Genomic DNA, 22777 nt, shown 5'->3' with positions numbered 1-22777 from the left:
ATCCTGAGAATGGACTTGCAGTCACCCAAATTGGAGCCGGTCTTGGAGTGAATTCTGGAGGTGTGGACACACAGGATCCAAGGGCAGTGCTCTTGGCCTGGTTAAGTGTGCGTGGACCAGACCTGATTAGCAATGGCTTCCTGGGGATTGTACAGATCGCTTGTGCCTTCAGGTTCCATTTATCTCTTCTGAACTTACGGGGCCTTTGGACTCTGGTCAATAAAAGGGGACTAGAGAGGGAAGGAGGCAAAGAAGGGTGCTTCCCCGGGACTGGTTGGGATGCAGGGAGGGGCCCGGGCCACATTCCTCATTTATGGACCTCCTGGAACCTCCTGCTGTGTTTGCCTCCCTGGGCTAATGTCTCACGAATGGCCAGAAACAAATACAAATACTGTAAATCGTAACAACATTTTAAAGGACATCTCTCCTGGCTTCTCCAAAAGGCAATTCACATGCTAAGCAGGGGAAGAGGTCAGTCACAGGAAGGTGACCAGGTCTCTAGGCGGCTGTTCCCTCTCTCTGTGGATCTCCCACACTCCCCTGGAGTTGAACCTCAGGTCTTAGGCTGTAAGTAGCTAGATCACTGGCTTAGGAAGACAAAAGATCAAGGACTCTTGACCCCAAGGGGGTATGTGGATGAGAAAATGCTACCACCCTGGCCTCAGAGAGGAAGGAAAACATGCATCCTGCCTGGTGCCGTGGCCGCAAGCACAGCCTCCTCACAGCAACCAGAGGAGAGGTTAGGGCAGCTGCAGCTCATCCAGGCACGTGACCGTGAGTCGCACCTGCCTCCGGTCCTTACACCCCTCCACCCCTGAACTTACGTCTTCAGGGGCGTCTTCTTCTTCTTGGCGGGCTTGTTCAGCCCGTCCCCGTCCACTCCATTGGTTTCCATAGCACTGGCCGGGATCTCAAAGGAAGCTGGGGATTTAGAAGGTGAGCTGGGGGTCTTAGAGGACGTCTTAAAGGGGTCAACGGACTCGTCACAGGCGTCTGGGTCAAAGTTGTATGATTGTTGGGGCAGTTTGGGAGACTCCTGCATTTTTGAGGTGGAAGAAAAAGGGTTAAAACTGGGGTCATCCCACTTGTCAATATCAAACGTGTAGGTACCTTTAGCAATAGGGATGTCATTGGGTTCAGCGGGGGACCTGGGAGGTGAGGCAGGAGTGTTGTCAAGTTTCTCGGGTGTCTTTTTCATCTTTGGCCTCCTTAGGGGCATTTTGGCAACCGGCTTTTTGCCTGTCTTTTTGGTAGGAGGGGGGTTTTCCTGCTGGTTGTCCCAACTGCCCTTGTCCTCAGAATAGTCAAACTCCAGCCTCACTGACAGCCCCTTGGCTGGGGAGTCCTCCTGCCCCCCGCTATCTGACGGGGTCACCTCCACTGCCTCTGGGGCCGTGGTAACAGGCAGCGTTTTCCTTCCGATGGGGGGTGAGTTCTGCACTCTGCCACCCCCGGAAGCCGGGGGGATGGCCCCTTCTGCACTCTCTGCGTCCAGGGGGCAGGCAGCTTTGGGCACAGCAGCAGGTTCTAGGGGTGTCTCCTCCAATAAGGCTGGGCCAGAACCTTCCGTCTTGGCTGATTCTGTTTTTGTCTCAGATGCCAGATTCTCCTCACTGGCGACAGGACTCTCCTCGGCTGGCTCCTGTGGTGTCTCTTTCACTGGGGGGGTTTCTGTGGGTTTCTTGGTGGTCTGTTTCTTTTTTAAGGAAGGTGGCCTCGGCTTTTTAGTTCGCTTAAGGGTGCTGGAAGCACTGCTGGAACCCGTGCTGTACGCATCCGGAGCGAGGGCCACGGCCTCGGGATTGCCTGAGCAAGAAGCACCATCAAAGTCACCGGCTTGCAGGCTGAGAGATCGGGACAGCGTAGACTTAGAGATCGGGACAGAGTCCGTGGACTTCCTCCGCGTGTTCACCTTGCACTCCTGATTCTTAGCGTCGCAGGCGCGAGGTTCCAAGGTCTGAAAGTTATCCACCAGCTCGATGTTGTCAAAGTCTAAGTTGTAAGTCCCGCTGCTGGCTATCGGCTTGTCTTCATCGAAGACGGCAGAGAAGGAATGGGACGGAGGACGGAAAGGACTTCCTTCCACCGAGTCACTCCGGGGGCCATCGGGAACGGAGACCGCCTCAGAACCACATCCTGAAGAAACAGGAAAAGCCATCATTTAGGGACACAGGACACTTTGCAGACCGAGACCATCACTCTCTAGAGCAGGGGTCAACAAACTATAGCCACAGGCCACCCTGGTCCACCACTGGGCACCCTGCCTGGGTATAGATTCTGGCCGAACCCATTATTAGCTCCAGACCCCAGACAGGCTCACCCTCAGTTCCCTCATCTGTAAAATGGGAGTGTTAAGGGCTGGTTAAGCAATAGCTCAGATCATTCGTTCAAAAACATTTACCCACTGCCTAATCAAGACCAGGCACCATTCTAGGTGCTGGGGATTCAACCATGGACAGAACAGACAAAATCCTTGCCTTCCTGGAAGTCAAATTCTTCAAGGAGAAGACAGTGAATAAACAAACAAGTAAAACATATTGCAGTCAGAGGGCGTCATGTACTAAGGAGAAAAATGAAGCCAGGACAGGAGAGTTGCAATTTTAAGATAAGGCAGTCAGGCAAGGTCCTCTGAGGACCTTGAGCAAAAAATGAAATCAAGGTAAAAGGCATGACCCAGGAGGATTCCTGGGGAGGAAGCATCCTAGGCAGAAGGAACAGCAAGTCCAAAGGTCCTGGGGCGGGAGCATCCCTGGTATATTGCAGAAATAGCAAAGAGGGCAGTACAGCTCAAGCAAGGAACAGAAGATGGAGAAATACTGCAGGTAAAGCCCAGTAAGCCTTTGCAAGTAGCTGCTGTCAGCGGCAAGCCTGTTCCTGAATACTCAGAGCCTTTGTGAAAACAAAGGGGCCCCCAGGCAACTGTAGCAGAACTGAGCTTGTCTGCCACCTGCCACAGGCACCACCTGTGACCTTTCCCTTCAATCCTGCCTGCCCGTCCTTGGCCTTGCCTCCTGTCTGTTCTCACTCCTCTCTGCGCTGCTTACTCCCAGCTTTTCTACCTCATTAGCCACTGCCAGCCGAGGAGGATTTCTCAACATGCTGCAGATGCTCCGAATGTCAGCCAAATGATGCTCAGGGATCTCACGATGCCTCCCCCACACCGCCCCACCACTGGCCAGCCCTGGTGTGGCTACTCTGCGTTCTGCTTGCAGCAGGTGGCGTCTTTCATGCATTTCTGGGTTCACAACTGTTCCAGGCAGTCAAGGATGCCAGAAAATGATTTGCCAGAAAATTAAAAATATGTCACTGGACAAAAGAGGGCAAATACTGTAAAGTGGTCTACAGCGCTAAGTCCTGGGAGAATGCAGAACAAGGAATAAAAGGAGTTGGCACAAATATGGCTTGGGACGGCGTTCCCAAAGTGTGCTTCACTGACAAGTGTCATGTCCCTCCAGCCCACCTCGCCCCACCCCCATAGAGTCGCCAGATAAAATACAGCATGCTCAGCTAATTTTGATTTCAGATAAATATGTTTTTTAATATAAGTATGTCCCACATCCCAATTACTCATGGATTTTCTAAGATGCAAATTGAATGGGCACCCCATAATTTTATTTACTATATATTTACTATATATTAAACTCCAACAGGTCTCTCACTGCAGGTTTTCTCAGAGCAATTCACGCCCAACTGCAAACCTCCAGGTGGTGAGTATTTCCAGTGGCACTTACCAAACTTTGCTCACAAGCAAACCTTTCTGCTGGAGCACACGGCAGAGGACCACAGTTGATGACACAGGAGATGACAACATAAGGAAGCTTCAAGCCTTTGAGTTCAGGAACTGGTCTTAGGCATCTTGGTTCCCCCTTGACTGGCCACACGCTCTCATGCAGACTCAATAAACACCTTGTGGATTGGAAACACCTTCCGGAAGCATGTCTATGAGCTAGTCCTGACTTCAGATCTTTTCCTCCCCCTCTTCTCCACCCAGGACCACCCCAGGCCCCATCTGGAGCAGAGTCCTAAGCACGAGCAACTTCCTGAAGCCTCTCGGCGCTGCGCGTCCCACCACGATTTCTCCATCGTCTTCCAAACGCTCCTGCTTCCAATTCAGCTCAAAAGAAAAGGTGTTTCCTCCCTTTTTTCTAAAATCAACTTCCTCTTTCTTCCCTCCAGGACCTAGTGCCCTCAAGCACCCCCTCTTCCCAAGAGCAGTGACCTTGTCCTCCTGGCCTATAGTTGCCTGCCCCTGGGCACACGTGCAGAGGGCACAAAGGCCCAGGGGATACTGCAGAGGACCCAGTGCTTTCCAACGGGTCCTGCCAGGAGCCTCATTCCCAAAGCAGGGCCCACACATGCCACCCTCCTGTGCCTGAGCAGCCTTCACGAGGAAGTCCTTGGAGGCCCTTCAGATGTCGGAAGTTCTCCCTGAATCATGCAGCACCGAGCAGATATTCAGCTCAACCAGATGCTCATTTTTTCCCCAGAAGAAAACGCTCCCTCTCTGCTTCACGTGGCTTTCCTATTTAGAACCGACATTCCCTCATAAATCATCAGGGACCAAGAAACCTCACCTTGCCGCAGGGTTTTCTAACCTGGGTACTATGGATGTTTGGGGAAGGTCAGTTTTTTATCATTGAGGTGGGGGAGGGTGGCTGCCTGTTCACTGTAGGATGCTCAGTAGCATCCTCAGCCTCTACCCACTAGATGCCAGCAGCACCCCCCACCCCAACCGTGACAGCCAAGAATGTTTCCAGACATTGCCACATCCCCTTGGGGGGGGCGACACCCCCCCGGCCGGGAAGCACCGCCTTATTGTGTGGTTACCAGGGGCTGCTGCTCCACAGGGTCCACCACGGGGCTGGGAAGGCTCTGGCAGTCCAGTCGGGTTCTGAGTCCCCACCCTCAACTGGATTTCTAAATGTCCACATGTCACCTCCGCATGAAGACACTTCACTGCTCCTCACGTAACCACTGAACACCCGCTGATCCGGGGCCACTCATCGCCCACCCCATGTGAACATGGTCACTGTGGGCAGGTGAGGTCATTGTGCTCCCAGTGTGAACACAGCCACCAGGGGCGGTGAGGTCACTGTCCTCTCATATTTCCTCACCTGTCTACACAGTCCCTGATCTCCACATCATCCCTCCAGCCCGGAGTAAATGGGCCTTTGGATCTGGCGGCTGCGGACCCCACATGAACCCGGCTCAATGGCCAGGGCCCCCCAGGTGCAGTTCGAGGGCTGCATGTCAGAGTCCCCAGCAGCCTCACCTGTTCCCTGACCTGGGCATGACCTGGGCACATGTAACACTCACCTCGGGAGGCAGGGAGCAGTCCGGCCAAGGAGGACCCAAGTGCTTGTGGCAGCCAGGCCTGGGTCTGAAAAGCCATGGCCCTCAACCTGCTGTGTGCTTTGGTCTGAATGTTGTGTCCTCCCAAATTTCCACGTTGGAATCCTCACTCTCGAGGTGGGACCTTTGGAAGGTGATTAGGTCATGGGGCCAGAGCCTCATGAATGGGATTAGCGCCCCTATAAAAGACACCTGAAGGAGCCTGTCGCTCCTTCTACCATGTGAGGACACAGGGTGGGGGTGCTGTCTACGAACCGGCCAGCCGGTCCTCACTACACGCCAAATCTGCCGGCGCCTTGATCTTGGACTTCCCAGCCTCCAGAACTGCCAGCAATACATTTTTGTTGTTTATAAGCCGCCCAGTCCATGGTTATTTTGTTACAGCAGCCTGATCAGACAGTACGCAACCCCACACAGGTTATCCAATCCCTCTGAGCCTCAGCTGTGAAACGGGCCTTCCTGTGAGGATGAAGAGGGACAGGCACGTAAGCACCTGGCCCAGGGCACAGCAGGTGCCAGGAAAAGGCAGCCACGGCTCCCCAACTCCTACACATGCCACGGTGACACCGCCCCCGTACCCTGCCTCAGACTGGGAAGGGCCCTGGGATGCGCTGCCGCACAGCAGGAGGCTTCCCGTGTCTGCACCGAGCACATGCCGCACGCCTCTCGGAGGGGGTGAAAGCAAGCGGCAGCGTGTGGAGACAAGCTCCCCTGCGGTGGGGCCAGTGCACAGAAGCCACAGGTGCTCTGCGGCCAGGCTGGGCACTGAGCTCCCTCCCGAGTCAGTTTGAGGGCAATGGCCAACAAGGAGTCATTTGGGCCACAATCGGGACCTGGTGACAGCCACCACTTCCAGGCGGAGACAGGAAAGGTGCCGGCACACAGGGCACGAGGCGACTCCAATCACCTCCAAAGCCCCGACCTGGCCTTTCCCTTGGCTTGGTAGTCTCCCGGCGAGAGTGAGCCAGCCAGCTTCATTCCCCAGTGGAGAACATCCCTGGAGGGCAGGTGGGCACCTGTCAGAAGGAGACCACCTCGGTTCCCTGCCATGCCTCCCCTACTGACCACTGATGTGCTGCCACTTGACAGGCCTGTGCCCTGGCCTCTGTCTCAGGGCTGGGCCCCGGCTGCAGCTCTCAGGACGAGCTGGCACCGAGCTGCAGAGCTGCAGAGCTGCACCTGCACACATCTGAGCATCTGCAAGCACAGTGACGGCTTTCTCCCGACACCGACTACCTGCACCAGCTCACGTCACCCATGCAAAGCGCAGCCTGGTTTCCAGATGGAAGGGAGCCGGCGTGGAGGCAGAGAGGCCTGCGTTCCAGTCACAGAGTCCCCTCACTTGCTGCGAGGGAGTGCAAGTCCTGCAAGATCTGTAACCTCCGCGTCTCAGGGGGAGGCAGGAGATGATATCCACCGCACAGGGGTGCTGTGCCCGTGAGGGACGACTCTCCCTCACCTGAGTTGGGGGGATGGGGAACATGCAAGGGACCTAGCACACCCCTGACACAGGGCAGATGCTCTAAGGGGAGCTATTATTGAATTACGTGACATTTGATTACAAGTTCTAATAACGCAGCCAAGTGCTCTGTTCACCAGCCAAATGCTCTGTTCACAAGACCGTTTGCGGGAGGTCAGAGCAGGAAGGATCTGAGGGCTCACAGCTCACCCTCCTCACCTTATGGATAAGAAAACTGGGCTCAGCTGAGCAGGGCCCAGCGCAAACACGCTGGTGAGACCCAACATCAGGTGAGCGACTGTTTTGTAAAACGCAGGTTTCCGGGAGGAAAACCCACGTCTTCACTCACAGCCAAAGGCCTTGTCTGCTGCTTCCCGTGGCTCTTTTAGCACCGTTAGCAACATGCAGAGCTCTTCGCAGACAAAAACTCGACAACCGAGTTTCCTCTCTTGCCTTTCTTCCCGTGCTCCCAGAAGGAGTCTTTCTTCTCCTCTGGCCGCCTGCGCCGGCGAGGACAGCTGCCCTCTCCCGTCCGATGCCCCGCGCTGCTCTGCAGAATGCAGGGAGGACGCTGCAGCGGGGGGCGCGTTTCTAACAAGGGCAGCAAATCAAATGGATCTTTGCGCGGGCCAAGTCAGGGGGGCTTTAAGCAGACACGGTTCCGACCGTAAGTCTCCTTATCACACAATCCCCACACAGCCAGGCTCCTTGTCGCTTTCCACGGAGGAAAAGCATCAAGTCCCTGTTCAAAGACTCCAGCGGGAATAATCAAAGGTTCTGGGGGGCTGTGACCGGTGGCAGTTAACGTCTCCAACCCCTTCCCTGGTGGTGGCTGTCACCTAATCCTCTATAATGCTGGTCTTTTTTGGAAAATGCCATCCAAGAAAGAGGTGGGTGTTAAACGTTTGTTTGTTTCCAAGAATGGAGATTGTTATTCGCTTTGTACAAAAGGAGTCAGGCAGAAGGAAGGACAGGACCAGAGGGAAGAACAGAGTGGCCACCCACTCCCCAGAGTGGTAGGATGGCCACGGGCAGCCCCAGATGACGCACCTGTCGTCACGGAATGGCCTTCTCCGAACACTCCCTGGTGTTTGGGGGAGGACACGCTGTAATATGCCATCGTTTTCTTCTAAATTCTTTTCTAAAGCATCCTACACATGTTTAAGCATGAACTTATTATACCCACAAAAAAATAATAGTTGATTCCTAATCATAGTTTGACCTAGAGGTTACAAAATGTCATTCAGCCACTGTCCAATAAGAACTATGGGTGAATTTTTTAAAATATTAAAACATATTTTAAAGAATATTACAATATTTATTTCCTAGGCTTTCTCACAGGAAGTAAGGGAAGGGATGCAAATAAGCAGCCCTCCTGGCTCTTCTCTACCTCAAAATCAAAGAAATACCGATCATCCCCCTCTCAGAGCCAGCGTCTACACTGACTCAGCAGAATCCAGACACGGCCGCCGGCTGAAGAGCTGTCAAACAGGGGAGAACATGCAAGCGGTCCTTGTCAGACACCCGCAAAGCCACCTGCTCTCACGGAAACTGCCCTGCCCCTTCCATAGCGCAGGGGGCATATTTGTTTAGGACAAAGCCGCGGGAGTGTATATATCCTTTCTAAAACAACGGCCTGCTCGAACCCAGGGCAGATAACAAGAATTCCACCCATTTCTTTCCAAAACCAACATCAAGGTCAAAGTGTTATTTTATTTCCCAGTTCACCTGGCTCCTGGCCAGGGCGAGAGTATGAGGGAAGCCCTCAGCCTGCCCGGCCCCTTCTCCTCACTCTCCTGGGGCAGCCTTGAGCCCCATTCTTGTCTCCTTCTCGGGCCCGGGAGAAGGGGACGAGGTGGACCTGGACAGGACTACCCCTGGGTGTCCAGCTCGTGGTCTAGAAGGGAGTTTGGCCCTGCAGACTCCTCGCCACACAGGGAGGGCTGTGGCCCAAGGTGGCCAGGGTGGGGTCCTCTAAGGTGTGGGGCCCAGAGCTGTCCAGGTCTAAGGATGGGACACCTGGCCTCCTGACCAGCCTGTGGGGCCATTTCTGGCAGGCCACACCTCCTTCCAGGCTCATATTAAACTTTCATCCTAAAGGTGGTCCCACCCCGCTGGTGCCACCAGTAGATGCACCCAGAGAACATGGGCCACGTGGGCAGGGTGGGGGCGGGCACCAGCTCTGTTCCTGCCCTCAGTAACCAACACATCTAACAGGTGCATAAAGGTGTTTCAACTCATCCTGAGGGAGACAGGCATGGGAAAGTGATAGGGAATCAGTAACATGAGGTTAACGAGGGACAGACAAAGCCCCAGGCCTGCCAGGTGCCCACCACTCCTCGCCCCTTCACTACCTTCCTTCCCGAGTCTACGGGCCCTGTTCTTGGAATACAAATGCAGATTCACATGGGCTGTCGAGAACCAGTGTCCTCATGAGAGCCAGGGGCCAAAGGCTAGACTCCAACACTGTGCTGGGAACTTCCAAGATCCACCTGCCCCCGCCTTGCCAAATCCAATCTCCCCAGAGGCCATCCCTAACACTCTGCAAAGCAAACGTAGAACAATCCATTGTATCTGCTCACCCTTCGTTTTCCTGAAAAACTACAAAAATCATGCAAAGCACAGCCCAGAACCAAGAGGCCGACCCAGCTGCCTCCAGCCACGCCCCGGGAGGAGCTGCCGCAATTTTCCCGCCTGCTCAGGGCCACAGGGCTGCTCCAGGGCCTCCCCAGGGAGCCCCTGCCCCTCGGTTACCTGGTTCTTCCGGGGGTGGTTGCGCGCTGACCTCGGGTTCCGGGATGACTTCGGGGGGCGGTGGGGGTGGGGCTGGAGGAGCTTTGACAGGGGTTGTTGACTCCGGGGTCTCAAATGCTTCTTCAGAGTCCGAGCTCCTGATGGAGAAAGGGGGAGAAGCACAGGTTAGACAGGGACCGAGGGCCAGCTCTGCCGTGCAGGGTGGCCTCTGACCCGGAGCAGCGGACCCAGACTCGCTGCTCCACTGAACTGTCTGAGGACAGATGAGAGGAACGTCAGCCTTCCCAGTCAGAATTCCCAGGGGTGAATCTTACCACCAGCTCTGACTGTGCCCGAATGATGTGTTCTTTGAACTCAGCTCTGCCGGGATGCACACGTCTCGCCTTAGGGGCGACCACAGGCACAGGGGACCCTTGAGGAACTCTGGCACACGTCCAGACAGAAAGGCATTCTGCTTGCTCCATGCCGTGGAGCCAACCCCCGCAGGATCCCACCCCATCACCCTCTCCTCTGTCCTGCCCTCTCGGCGCGTCCCATGGCTGGTTAGTACACATCCATTCACTTTCTGATCATGGTTATTCATCTTTCCATCTACTGAGGATTACAGGTGTGAACCACTGCACCTGGCCTGGTGGCTCAATTTAAGTCAGAAAGGATCAGGCTTCCCCCAGTCACCGAGCCAGCCCTGTACCCTGTGGGCTGGAAGGCAGCTCTGCGTGTGCTCAAGATGCCCAGTGGTCCTCAGCCTGGGCCCAGCCTTGCCTCTGAGGACGGCCAGCGAGGACGCAGCAGCAGCAGCAGCAGCAGCAGCTGGGCTGAGTCCCATCTCAGAATAGTCGAAACAGACCAAAATACCAATTTATTCATTTGCAGTGAGGAAGTTAATTATCAGAAGGGTGGATACTTAGGATTGCTGATTGCCACAAACAATCCCAGCAGGCGCATCTGGTGAAAACGGGTAATCAGAGGGTGACCTGGCAGGTGAGTATGGAGTGTGGCAGAGTGCACTGGGCCACACCGGTGTCACTGAGCCACGCTGCCCAACCAACGCTATGAGACACTCATGCTGCTGAATGCCCACAGGGTCGAAGGACTGGTGACCCCAGTAGAGGTCAGCATCTCCTAAAGACCATCGGCCAGCCGGCAGAGCATACCAGGAACCAAACCAATCCCTCCACTATCTGCTGGGACCAGGAGAGGAGCCATTTGGTGAGTTCCCCTCAGAAAATCTACATCAACGTTGCTTTTACAACTTGTTTGTCAGTGACTCACTTGATCAGCATCAAAGATCCCCCTTCCCCCCTACTCTGCCCACCAAGGACCTTGGCTTCTCCAACCAGCCAGCCACAAAGTCCTCCTGGGACCCAAAGAGATAAACAGAAACATCAGAGCTGCTTTTGATGGGATCCAATGAGCCAAAGCCTGCATACTATTAAATTTCACAAGTAAATACTTAACTCATGCAACCACAACAAGGGAGATGGTGACTTTTTACAAACACACATTAATATCAAAGGGCTTAGCTTTTGTCTATGGGCAGAATTTAAGATCCACACTTGGACAACAGCTCAAGGTACCTGAAGTTCTGCAGTCTGTTTATCAGTATGAAAAAACACAAGGAGGTTACACAACTGAGCAGCAAAGAGGAACAAGAGTTCAGATCAGCCTGGTGGGTCCTGGCTGTAGCCCCGGGAACCCAGCTTCCTCACCCAGGCCCCCAGCGCTGCACGCAGCACCAGGCAACGTTAACAAGATGCACAGAGCCAACTTGCCTCTTCCCAGAGCCTCCTTGAAGGGCCAGCAGACTGGAATTCCCACTGCTGGCCACCGCTGTCCACATCCACCGGGCCCATTCCACTGGGGACCACATCTGCCAAGAGGCAAAAGCCATCTCCACTGAAGAACAGCCTCTGTCCCCCAAATTCCGCTGGTGTCTCTGAGATCGAAATCTCTTTTGATATCATAAAAAAGTTAGCTGCATCATCAGCCACAGATGCTGTGAGCTTCTCCAGTATCCGGAGGCCCTGAGGCTGCCCCACGCAAGCTGAGATTCGGGGAGAGACCACCAAGTGCTCGCTGGTTCCCTGGCTTCTGCATCCCTGGGCACTGGTGATGACTGGCTTTGGAGCACAAAGGGCCTGCTCTTTCCCAACAGCACAAGCAAGCAGTTGGGAGAGCCGGATGCTCTTGGATTCTCCCTGCTGAATTCCAATGAGGTCTCTGCTGAGGCAGCTGCCCGGCCCGTCCACCTGCTCAAAGGGACCACCATTGGCCACCACTCTGTGCAGGAGGCAGTGTGCAGGCCAGCCAGGGCACACCAAGCCCCTTTGTGGTCCCTTGCCTGTTACTATGAACTATTTCTGCAACAAAACACCAAGAGCGGCCAGGTGTGTGGGCCACCACGGACCACTAGAATAGCATCCACTTCCGGTGCTGCCTGCCTTGTTTTCATATTTCCGCATCCTCTCCTGGGAGCAGAGAGCAAGTTAATTAGAGGAGGCGGGAGACAGCTTTTTTAATTAGCTCTCTTTTCCCTATTCAGTTTCCCAGGGGCTCAAGCACATTTCTAAGAGCAAGGATCTCTGTAGTCCACCCACAACAAGTCTGTACATAAAAATAAAGCAGCATTTTGGAGTTCCAGTGCATAAAAGCAATTCCCGTCGGCCTTTGGATGGGTTTTTTCCTACTAGAAGAAACTAAAGTACAAGACATTATTCTGTTAAGGCTCCACACAATCTAAAAATGAAAGGAAAGTAAACTAATTTGCCACAAATACATATCAGAAAGAGAAACATCCCTATGATGTGCTAAAACATCTCTAAATTATAGAAAAATATATTTACCAGGATATGCAAATGTTCATGGGAGAAGTAAATATGCAAATACAATTAAAAATCTATGTTTCTATAGTGTGTAAATAGCTCTTGATGGCCAGACAAAATCTGGCAACTTTAATTCTCAGCATAAAAAATACAGTAATAGGTACCATTTGTTGAACACTTTGTTATGTGTCAGGCATGGGATTGGGACCATTTGTACACTTATCCCTAACCTTCAAAAATGACCTGCCTGCTGGAGAACAGGCCCACTTTACAGATGAGACAACTCTGGCTTCCAGGGGCAAATTACTCCATATATTTAGTAAACGACATGAGCCAGGGCTCAAATCCAGAACTGTCTGCCTTTAAAACCTGTGCCCTTTTCACTACATCTGCAGCTCCCAACCGTTTTTAGCAAGCCCCGTTTATAATACGTTTGTATTATAAAGTCTGTCATGGAGAGCAATTAAGCTATTTGGGTGAACTTGACAATCTGACACCGGGGGTTGGAGATGCCAACTACAGCACGATACCTGATTTCTCTCCTGGCTGCCCGTCATTAGGAAAAGTCCTAATACACGCTGATGAGTAATTACAAACAGGTCTGTTTTTGAACAGCCTGTCCTGTGATCACGGAATATTCCCTAGTAAGGCAGACAGGGCAGGAGGGCCACGTACCCACACAAACCGAATTAATCTATCAGCACCAGGCTCTATGCGGACAGTACCCAATACCACGCGGTGTGGAGCACACAGACGAGAAGGACAGATGGAAACGCATAACCCCAAGTGTGGACAGACTCTTCCAGCCACTGAAACCCGAACCTGCCGAGCTCCCCAAGTGTTTTAGTACAGTTCAAAAATATTTTTTCAAGTATTTTCTTGGTTTCAGAACATTTCTACAGAGCTCTAAAGTCCCACAGAGCATAATCCGAAAAACTCTGCTCCACACAACACGTCCACAGATGACACGCTGTGTCAAAACATAGTATGGAAGGAAACTGTCCCAAAGCAAGAGTCAGGTAGCTAGGAAAAAAGTAGACCCTAAGGGCTTATTTCCTTACATTTGTGATTTGGTTTAAATATTTTCACATTTTTACTTCTATGAACTACAACAAAAAAGTATAAGACCAGCATCCACACACATACATCATGTAATGTCCACACATACATATGTGCACACAGGTATGTGTGAATGGGTGTATAAATATAACTAAGACACGGGTATCTTCTAATAAATAGGCACTATAGATGCAGTTTCCAGTATATCAGTAAACGGTTACATTTGTTCAAGTTTTACTGGAGCTAATTCAAGGGCTTGGCATAATAAATTGCAGAGGTCACAGAATCTTCCAACACACTCATCCCATCTTTTTAAACAGGTGAGGAAACTAAGGTCCAAAGAGCTGAAGTGACTTGCACAGGCCACAGCTAGAAATTCCATGGTGCTGGGCCAGCCTCCGCTAAGCATCGCCTCCGAAAAAGAGCCTTTGTTCTAAAGACAATGCCCACCCTGGAAACCAAAAGTTAGCTACACTTAACTGTTACCTGATGATCAAGAAATAGTTCCTTGTCAAGCACTGCTAAAGGGGAAGAAGATACTTCCGTACTTGTATTTCTTTCTAGGTCAATTCCTTAGAATTCCAGTTTGCAGTTCCCAAGAGGAAAAGCGATCCAGGGACTGGACAGAGGTTCTTGGGACTACCCACCCAGAGTGAAAGGACACAGGGTAGGCAGGCTAGAGACAGGGGCTTCCCCAAGATCCTCCTCTCTGAACTCCCTTCTCCTGTCTCCCTTTCCCTTGAAGACCAAACCCAGGTAAAGGCCCCACTCTGGCCCAAAGCCCTGCATCAGGGAAGATCGGCTGGCATCGCCCAGGCCAAAGACCATCTGCCAGCCCTGAAGAGAGAGGGAGAGCTTCCAGAAATGAAACGGAACCCCTGGCAGCAGATTGGACAATCTCATTCATCTCTGTCTTGTGGAAGAGTTTGATGAATTTGTGAGTGAATGGATATTTTTGAAACTGCTGTGTACTAGATTATAGTCATATTCTGCTGAATGACAACTTTAGACAGTCTTGTCAATAAAAGTTACTCCAACACACACACAACCACACATGCACACACACACTCTCTCTCAACCCTCCAGCCTAAAACACCTTCACCAGACTGGTCATTTTTTTAGGCTTTGACTGAAAAGCGTCTTTCATTTGCCCATCCCGGATATAGAAAAGCAATCTGCTCTGTTAATATCACCCCTCACTATTTAGGCAAAGACAGAACCAGATTTCAACATGACCGGACTCCGAGACCGCCTTAGACGGCCAGATGGCTGAGGCGCAGCCAGGCGGGGGCTGCTTTGGTGAACACGAAGCCTGCTCTGGCAAGCCAGGATGCTGGAACTGTCCAGGCCGACACCTACGGCCACCTGGGGAAAATCAAAGCAGATGACCACACATTTATCCCGAGACTCCCAGCACCTAGAATCTGCTGGGTTTAGGAGGCAGGTCCAATTTTCAGATCCAAGTGGTGATCACTTGGCAACTACGCTGAGATGTTAGCAAGGCCCCAGGGGGCACTGGCATCATGGCACTGCCCCCCTCTAGGTCAGAGAAGTGGCATGACAAGGGGGAAAGAGCATCACAGACCCAGGACTCCCACAGACCTGGTGAAAGCCAGTTGTAAATGGAATATAGTTGCAAGAAACAAGAACCTGGCTGTGCATAACACAGCAAGAACAGAATTTATTGAAAGCCTATTGAGGCAGAGGAACCAGGTCTGAAGAATGTGGGCATTTCAGTCCTACAATCATTTTTTGGTTTAAATTCCAGGGAGAGAGCATCAGATTGACCCATCTTGGGTCTCTTAGCTAAAAGAGGATAGAGAACCTTAATAAACAAGCAACCCACCTAGACCCAACGGAATGCAGCAGACAGACTTCCCCAAAAGTCAGTCAGAAGGTGGACAGGATGACAGGCATCCCACATGGACACAGTCCACTGCAGAATCCCTCACTCGACAACTGCGTGCGCTTAGGCAAGGCCCTTGACCTCCTGGAGTCCCTGGATTGTCTATAATCTGTCCCATAATGGGAATAATAACAACTGTAAGAGCTGATGGCTCACACCTGGAATCCTAGCACTCTGGGAGGCCGAAGCAGGAGGACTGCTTGAGGTCAGGAGTTCGAGACCAGGCTGAGCAAGAGCAAACAACATCTCTACATAAAATAGAAAAATTAGCTGGGCACAGTCATGTCACACACCTGTAGTCCCAGCTACTTGGAAGGCTAAGGCAGGAGGATTGCTTGAGCCCAGGAGTTTGAGGTTGTAGTCAGCTATGATGACACCACTGCACGCTAGCCTAGGTGACAGAGCAAGACCCTGTCTCTAATAATAATAATAATAATAACCATAACGACAGTGCCTCCCCCTTACTACTGCAGCTCTGATCTTGCCTCCACCATGAGGATCCTGGGGAAATGTGATTTGCTACCAGGCTAACCACGTCTTCTCTTTTATTTGGTCAAAGCTATTGAGTTGGGCTTGAGAGAGAATCTGGAGGCCACACAGCGTGGTCACTGCCTCACCAGGACATCTGCAACAGAAGCAGGCCCCTGAGTCACGCAGAGCTCAAACTCCTCTTTCTCTCTAGGTGCACACGGCCCAAACACCAGCGACCTAGAGCGTTTCCAGATGAAGGAGGCTCGGTGTGGCACCATGTGCATGGGTGTGAGTATGTGTGCCTGCTGAAACCCCCCCACACACACACACAGCTTTGAAATAGGCTTATTTGTGACAACACCAGGCACCCCAATAAAGAGAAGTGACAATCAAGTGGCTGGGGGCCCCTGCAGGAAATGCAGAAGGCTTGAGCTGGCCCCGGGCCCAAGATCCCACCGGTTTGTCACTGGATCCCATTCTGCCTTCCTGGGTAAAGGCCGGAATGCGATCAAGTTTCAGGGGAAGTTAAGAAAGAAGGGACTCAGCTGCCCTTTTATTTTCCTTGCCTTCATGCACTGACATCCCTGAACTCTCATCTTGGTAGCTGACCTCCTTGCTTGAATAACTTAAATCACAATCTTAACTTTAAACTCAGATTCTTAAAAAGATCTAACTGAAAATGAGGCATTTATGGAGACTATTGAGAAAAGAATGTAACCCAACAAACTCAGGAAGACATAACGAGGCGTTTCCGACGGGCTGTCATTAAAGTCCTTCTATTTTCTCTAGAGAGGAGAATCACAGTAACACCCTACCTAGTTGGAAGCCTCTTGAGCAAACAGGTGTCCTCCCTGCTCTGAGACACAACCTTGACCCCAGAAAACAAAAATTTCTCTGTTCCGCCAAGTCATACGGTGCAGAGCTTGTAGGACGGATCCTGCCCGAGAATCCATGGAAAGCTCTTCTGGTCTTCTCTGGAAACATACTCCAGTCTAACAGGTTTGGTATCTGGTTTCTGAGCCCAGACCAAACCAGGAGGGGCAGGGAGATGTTGGAGATCAGCACGTAGATAGCATCGACAAAGAGTCAGTGACACAGGAGACAGGAAAACCACAAGCAGGATGCCCGAACTCAAAGAGCAGTAATGTCTGGCCACCTGCTAGGGCTTCCCCACGTACCTGGCAAGTGACAAACCCTCTTTCAGTACCTCCCTCAGTATGTACCATCAGGAAGGCTCCAAATAAAGTGATAAGTAGAAAAAAAATCCTGCAAATAAAGAACATATGTGCTTATTTCAGATAAAATAATTATATAAAAACATACACGAATATACATAAAACCATATGTACATTTACATACATATATGCCTATGTGCAGACAAATACATATACACATAGGCAACATATATGTGCTGTTTTCATAATTCAGAAAAAGATCTTTAAACATAGGTAGCAGAAATGTCAAGGCTGCCTCGGTCCAAGGGAGGATGCAGGCCCTAACGGGGCAGAGCCCGACCACACAGCCGGAGACTCCAGGGCTGTTCCCGGATGTTCTCAGCAAGTTCTTCCAAATCTCATCCACGTCCTGGACACGATGAATGGAGCCCAGCTGGGATCTGATTAGCTGGATTATGTCCAGGGCAACATGGATTAAGGGAAGAAGCCAACAATGAGTTTGGAAGAAACAGGAGTAGCAAAAATGCAGCTGACCCCTCTGCGCCATCCAGGGCAGACAGATCCACCAGGGTGGCCCCCTCCAGGCCCTTCTGTTGGGGTGCAGAAGGGGGCCCCTTCCAGGTGCTTCCCCAGCCAGCAAGAAGCATCCACCCTGCGTCCGTGGCTCATGTCCCACACTCACAGAGCATCCTTCTGATTGTAAGAGTGGTTCCCCAGGCAGGTACCGAGCACCAGGATGGGGGTGCCCAGCCAGGGGCTGCAAACACGTCAGGAACAGGACTTGACCCCACAGCCGCTCCCTTCCGCTGACACTTCACAGTTCTTAGAGCTTCCTCATCCATCCCCTCGTCTGACCCCATACCAGGCGAGGCACGTGGATATCATCCCATGACTATTTCAGCAGGACCCATCGTGTGCCGGCACCTGGGCAGGTGAACCAGACAGATATGTTCCCAGTCTCAAGGCCCTTGAGTCCCCCTGGTTCTGAGGGTGAGAACTCAGAGCAAAGTGGCTCAGAACCAGCCCAGGCAGAGCCAGGACAAGCACACACGTCTCCTGTCCCTCAACGCGCCCTCCCTGTGTCTCAGAGACTCCTGTAAGCAGACAGGGAGAGTTCTTGTTTGCAAATCAGCCTGTAGAACATTTGGCGCCTTCGGTTTTCCCATGGCATCCTCCCCACCAGGAGAAAGGATCAAGTGGTGTTTCCGCATCTAGACCCGCCCTGTGCCTCCTGCCACCCTGCCCTCCTCTCCCCATCTCCCTTTTTCTTTTGGGCCACACCTTCATGAAAACGAGGAGGGGCTGCCTAACAGGCCCACACCAGGCCATCCCGACAACGGCAGCAGCCCGAGGTTCTTGGAACCCACGGGCAGCACCGTGGGGAGGTTAATAGGCCGCCCGGTCCTCTGCAGGGGAATCAGGTCAGCCCCAAGTCTGTTATTATCATTGACATCTTGGGCAAAGAGAAATGCCATCATGGGGTCTCGGGGAGACTAAGAAGATGACAGATCTCGGGACAGACTCTTGCAAAGAAGCCACAGGATTTCTGCTGTGCAGAGAGCAGGAGCAGCTCGGCCCTGGAACCCGGGCTCCTCAGCGCTTCTGTCTCAAGTGTCCTCACCTATGCATCTGCCTCAGTGTCTGTGTGTCTCCGAATCTGTCTGTCTGTCGCTGGAGTATCTGCCTCTCTCCCTCCACACGCCTCCCCCTCTCCCCTCCCCACTTCTCTCGGTTTCTCCAGCCCTCCCTCCCCCCTCGTCACTCCCCCTCTAGTCAAAATGAGAAAAGGCACCTTTGGAGGCTGCCCTGCTAATGTGAATCCTGGATGTTCCATCAATAATTAAAGCTCATGTGTTTTGACTTTACAATTCATCATTTATTATTTTGCCTTTAAAGTGGCACTTCAAAGCCCTGCAAATTATTATTAGTAATAGCACCGGGGAAAGGATTTGAGGGCTCTTACTGCATGGGACAATAACATTCCTACACTCATCCCTTGGTGACATCTCACTCAGTGTAAACACATTACTGAGTCATGGTGAGAAGTCATTGTTTTTAACAAATATATACACACCTTACACAAAGATTTCAACCAGTTGGCTAAATCTCAAGCAACTCAGAAAGCACCATGGGCTCCTTGTGAAATATAAGCCGATGGAGTTTTAATCAAGCATGACCCTCCTCACTGCGGGTAACGCAGGCCGGAATGAGGCCTTCAGAGACCCTGAAGCTTTCCCCGGCTCCAAGACGACGTGCGTCCAGAGTGGGTTTGGTTTTTGTTATATTTCACTTACGGGGAAACGTAGTTCTCAGACCCCTTCCCAGACTAGATGCTCCAAAGATGCCTCCCACAGGGCCTCTCCCCTGATCAGAAAGGCAAATTCTCCAGAATGACTCCTTCTTTGCTCTGCTAAATAAACAGTAACCTGTGGTCTATCGTGTGTCTCAACATGATTTTGCACATAGCAATAAAATGTGTAAACCTAGATTTCGGATGGAGTGGCTAGTACCATTTAGTAAAAAGTCTGAAAGTCAGAGAGTTTTAAAAGCTTCTTTTCTAGAACAGTCTGCAAACAGTGCCATTGTGCAACAGAGAAGGAGGATTTAAATCTTGCGTCTCTTTCCTTCCACCTCCACCTCTTTACATGCTCTACAGGGAAAGAATGGCGTGTAAACAGCAGGCTAATTAATGGAAGGGAGGAAGCATTGCTCAACACCTTGAAACTGTGCTTTTCTCTTAAGGCCTCTCCCGGCTCAGTGCATTTTCACACTATTCTCATACATAATGCAGCACCATCAACTCAGTCTTTGACCCACTTATTAAGAGTTCTGAACTGATAAAGTCTAAATTAAAGCACTTTCTTTGCATATTAATAGATGAATTCCATGATTCTAACATCTTATAGAAGAAAACAGCATAACATCCATCAAATATAAAATTGAACGTTGACTCGCAAATTCATGCTCTGACACTTGCGAGGTGAGTAACTTTGGACAGGTTCCTTAACAGCCCTGGGCCTCAGCTGCTTCTCTGAGCAGTGGGCAGAAGTAGGGAGGAGATGGTAGGAGCACCTGCCCTCCAGGGCTGCTTCGAGAGCTGCGTTTGTATCTGTAAAGCACCTTGCATAATGCCAGGCATTTAGAAGATATTTACTCACTCCAGTCTTTAAATTGTTAAAATTCTACAACCAAAATTATTCCGTCCTTCACCTTAACCTATCAGAGAAACATAAAGCCCGGCCACGCTCCCGCTTTCTTTAAAGCCCTCTGTCGTTGGAGGACAGCTGTACCAATGATTCATGAGTTTACAAAGTGTTGTGAAAAGAACGTGATTTTTTTGCTCTTCCCACACATCCAACAATGCCCCCCTCCACAAACACACACAGACACATAGTGCTAGAGTGGCTGTGGGCGAGGAATTGCAAAATTAAGCGATAAATTCCACTCAAATATTTGCTGAATTAATTCACAGCCACTCAGAGAGACACTGCAATCCGCCAAACAGAAGAAGTGCTGACGCTGTTTGTTGCAGGCTCTGGGATGCATTCGGAGTATCTCCCTCTTGCATTCCAAGCCCGTCATCACAGAGCAGGGGGAAGAAGGTTCCAGGCAGAGAGAACCAAAAGATGAAGAGCCCCGAGGCGGGAAGAGGGTGACAAGTGCAAGGAATGGGCTTCAGGCAAGGAGGAGAAGGTCACCTCGGAGGCCCTAGACATGGGCAGCAGTGACGATGACCTGGGCCTTGCTGGGACCCGTGGGGAGTCTGGGAGCCACTGAGGGTCTTACATCCGGGAAGGACTCACTCCGAGCTGTTTTTAGGACATCCTGACTGCTGTGAGAACAGCACAGGGAAGGAGTGCAGGCTCCTGGGAGTCCAGAGGACGAGGATGGAGGCTGTGACTGGCGTGGCAGCTGGCAGCCACCGAGGAGGTGAGAAGTGGCCGAATTGGAGATACCCGGGAGGATGGGGGTTAAAGTGACAGGTGTCAAGGAGAGAGCTAAGATCCCAGGTGGTGCTTTTGAAATGTTTTGGCTAAAATAAGCATTTATTTTTACTTGCTCTATAACTGATTACAAGGAAGAAAACAGTTTTTCTTAACTCCAAGAGATTTTGAATCTCTACCCTATTGATGGATTGAAGAATAACAAAAATATTAGAGCCATGATCAGTGGATTCAGTATGTGACAAGGCAGATAAGGAACCTCAGATTTCAATTACACAAAACAAAGCTCCAACGAACAGACATGATTTCCCACAGCACGTGAGCATCACTGTCTCAAGGTGAAGAGTTTTGTGACAATAGCCCAATAGAGTTAAAATAGACTCTCCGAGCTGACCTTCTTGCCAACAGCCTACTCAGTTCTGTGATAAAAGAAACAGGAGAAGGCATTAATCTGACAGCAGTCACCTGGCTAGTCCTCGTCCTCAGGCCTTCCCACCCTCTGACTTACAAACATCCCAGCATCCTGTTATTCTCATGGCAACATCTTAGAGACCAGCTCCGTGCTTTGTCTTCTCAAATCTCTCGCACAAAAGCCTCAAAGTTCCCCTTTATCTCAATGTTCCTGCTACTTAAAAGGCACACTTCTGGTTTCCGCTGGAATTTTAATGTAAGATGCATTAAATAATTACGGGCTTATCCTTTTGTCTTAATTCATTACAGGATGTGTTGATCAAGCATCAGAAATAAGGAAAGGAAAGAATCGGGGATTTCGCCGGAGTTTTGGCTTTCCCAGCTGGGTGAAGGGCCCACGTGCTCTAGTGTGAATGAGGAATCTGACAAATGTTGCCAAAATTAAGATGGAAAATCTCTGAGTCTTGACATTTCCACATCGCACTTCCTTCAAAAGCCAGCAAGGAGGTGAAAGGGGGTGTCATTTACTTAGCTCAGGTGATGATGCTGAATGAGACCACAGAGAGACCTGGCCAGTTCCAGATGACAGTCCTTAACGACAGTTCCACCAAATCACCATGCCACAGTCTCAAACTTAATAGAAATTTTATAACAAAGATGTCAGTGATAGGGGAAAAAAGCATTTCTGCCAAAAACTACAAAAATACCCAGATATAGAAAAACTAATCAGGAACTTCTTAGGTACCATTTCAAGACCAAGGTCCCACAAACACCCCATTTCCTCCTTAGACAGCATTTTTCACCTCAGGACTTGAAGTAATGCCTCAAAATGATGGGAGGAAACAGACAGAAAGGGTTTGTGTCACTCAAATGGGACAAACACTTGATTCTTAGCTATTTTTCTTTTTTTTTTTTTTTGCTTGCCTGAGAGATGTTGCTATGGTCTGAATGTTTATGTCCTCACCTCCCCGGCTAAGTTCATATGTAGAAATCCTAAGCTCCAGGGTGACAGTATTAGGAAGTGGAACCTTTGGGCAGTGATTAGATCAGGAGAGATTTGCACCCCTATAAAAGAGACCCTAGAGAGACCCCTCACTCCTGTCGCCATGAGGACACAGCAAGAAGGCGTCATCTATGAGCCAGAAAGTGGGCCCTCCCCTACACCCAATCCGGCTTGAACTCAGGCTTCCTAGCTTCGGAACTGTGTAAAAGACATTTTTGCTGTTTATAAGCCACCCAATTTATAGGATTTTGTTAGAGCAGCCCAAACAGACTAAGACATCCACAGATGAGCTCAGCCACCCCATCGCTGTGTATCAAACACTGTCCACCTTGGATCTGGGCAGACTCACTTCTTGACACCTGCACCCGTGGCAAAAGCAGGGTCTGGGGGCCTCTGGAAAGTGTGTAATGACGTTCCCGGC

General features: G+C 51.0%; 1 protein-coding gene across 7 annotated transcripts in view; it reads right to left on the bottom strand.

Annotated features, from left to right (window-relative positions):
• Positions 1–22777, bottom strand: part of TACC2 (transforming acidic coiled-coil containing protein 2) — a 78274-nt gene that overhangs the window by 35588 nt on the left and 19909 nt on the right. For 5 of the 7 annotated variants that reach the window (XM_069461146.1, XM_069461147.1, XM_069461143.1 and 2 more), the window contains exons 2-3: positions 9566–9702; positions 825–2136 (exon numbers count right to left, since the gene is read on the bottom strand). In XM_069461146.1, coding sequence (XP_069317247.1) covers positions 825–2136; positions 9566–9702 — 1449 coding nt within the window. Of the gene's footprint in view, positions 1–824; positions 2696–9565; positions 9703–22777 lie in introns of those variants that run through there. The other 2 variants (XM_069461149.1, XM_069461148.1) reach the window with 2 other exon arrangements.

The sequence above is a fragment of the Eulemur rufifrons genome, chromosome 28 (assembly GCF_041146395.1).
Source record: "Eulemur rufifrons isolate Redbay chromosome 28, OSU_ERuf_1, whole genome shotgun sequence".
Classification (NCBI taxonomy): domain Eukaryota; kingdom Metazoa; phylum Chordata; class Mammalia; order Primates; family Lemuridae; genus Eulemur; species Eulemur rufifrons.
The sequence above is the reverse complement of the archived record's forward strand: the minus strand, read 5'-3'. Positions and strand labels throughout refer to the sequence as shown.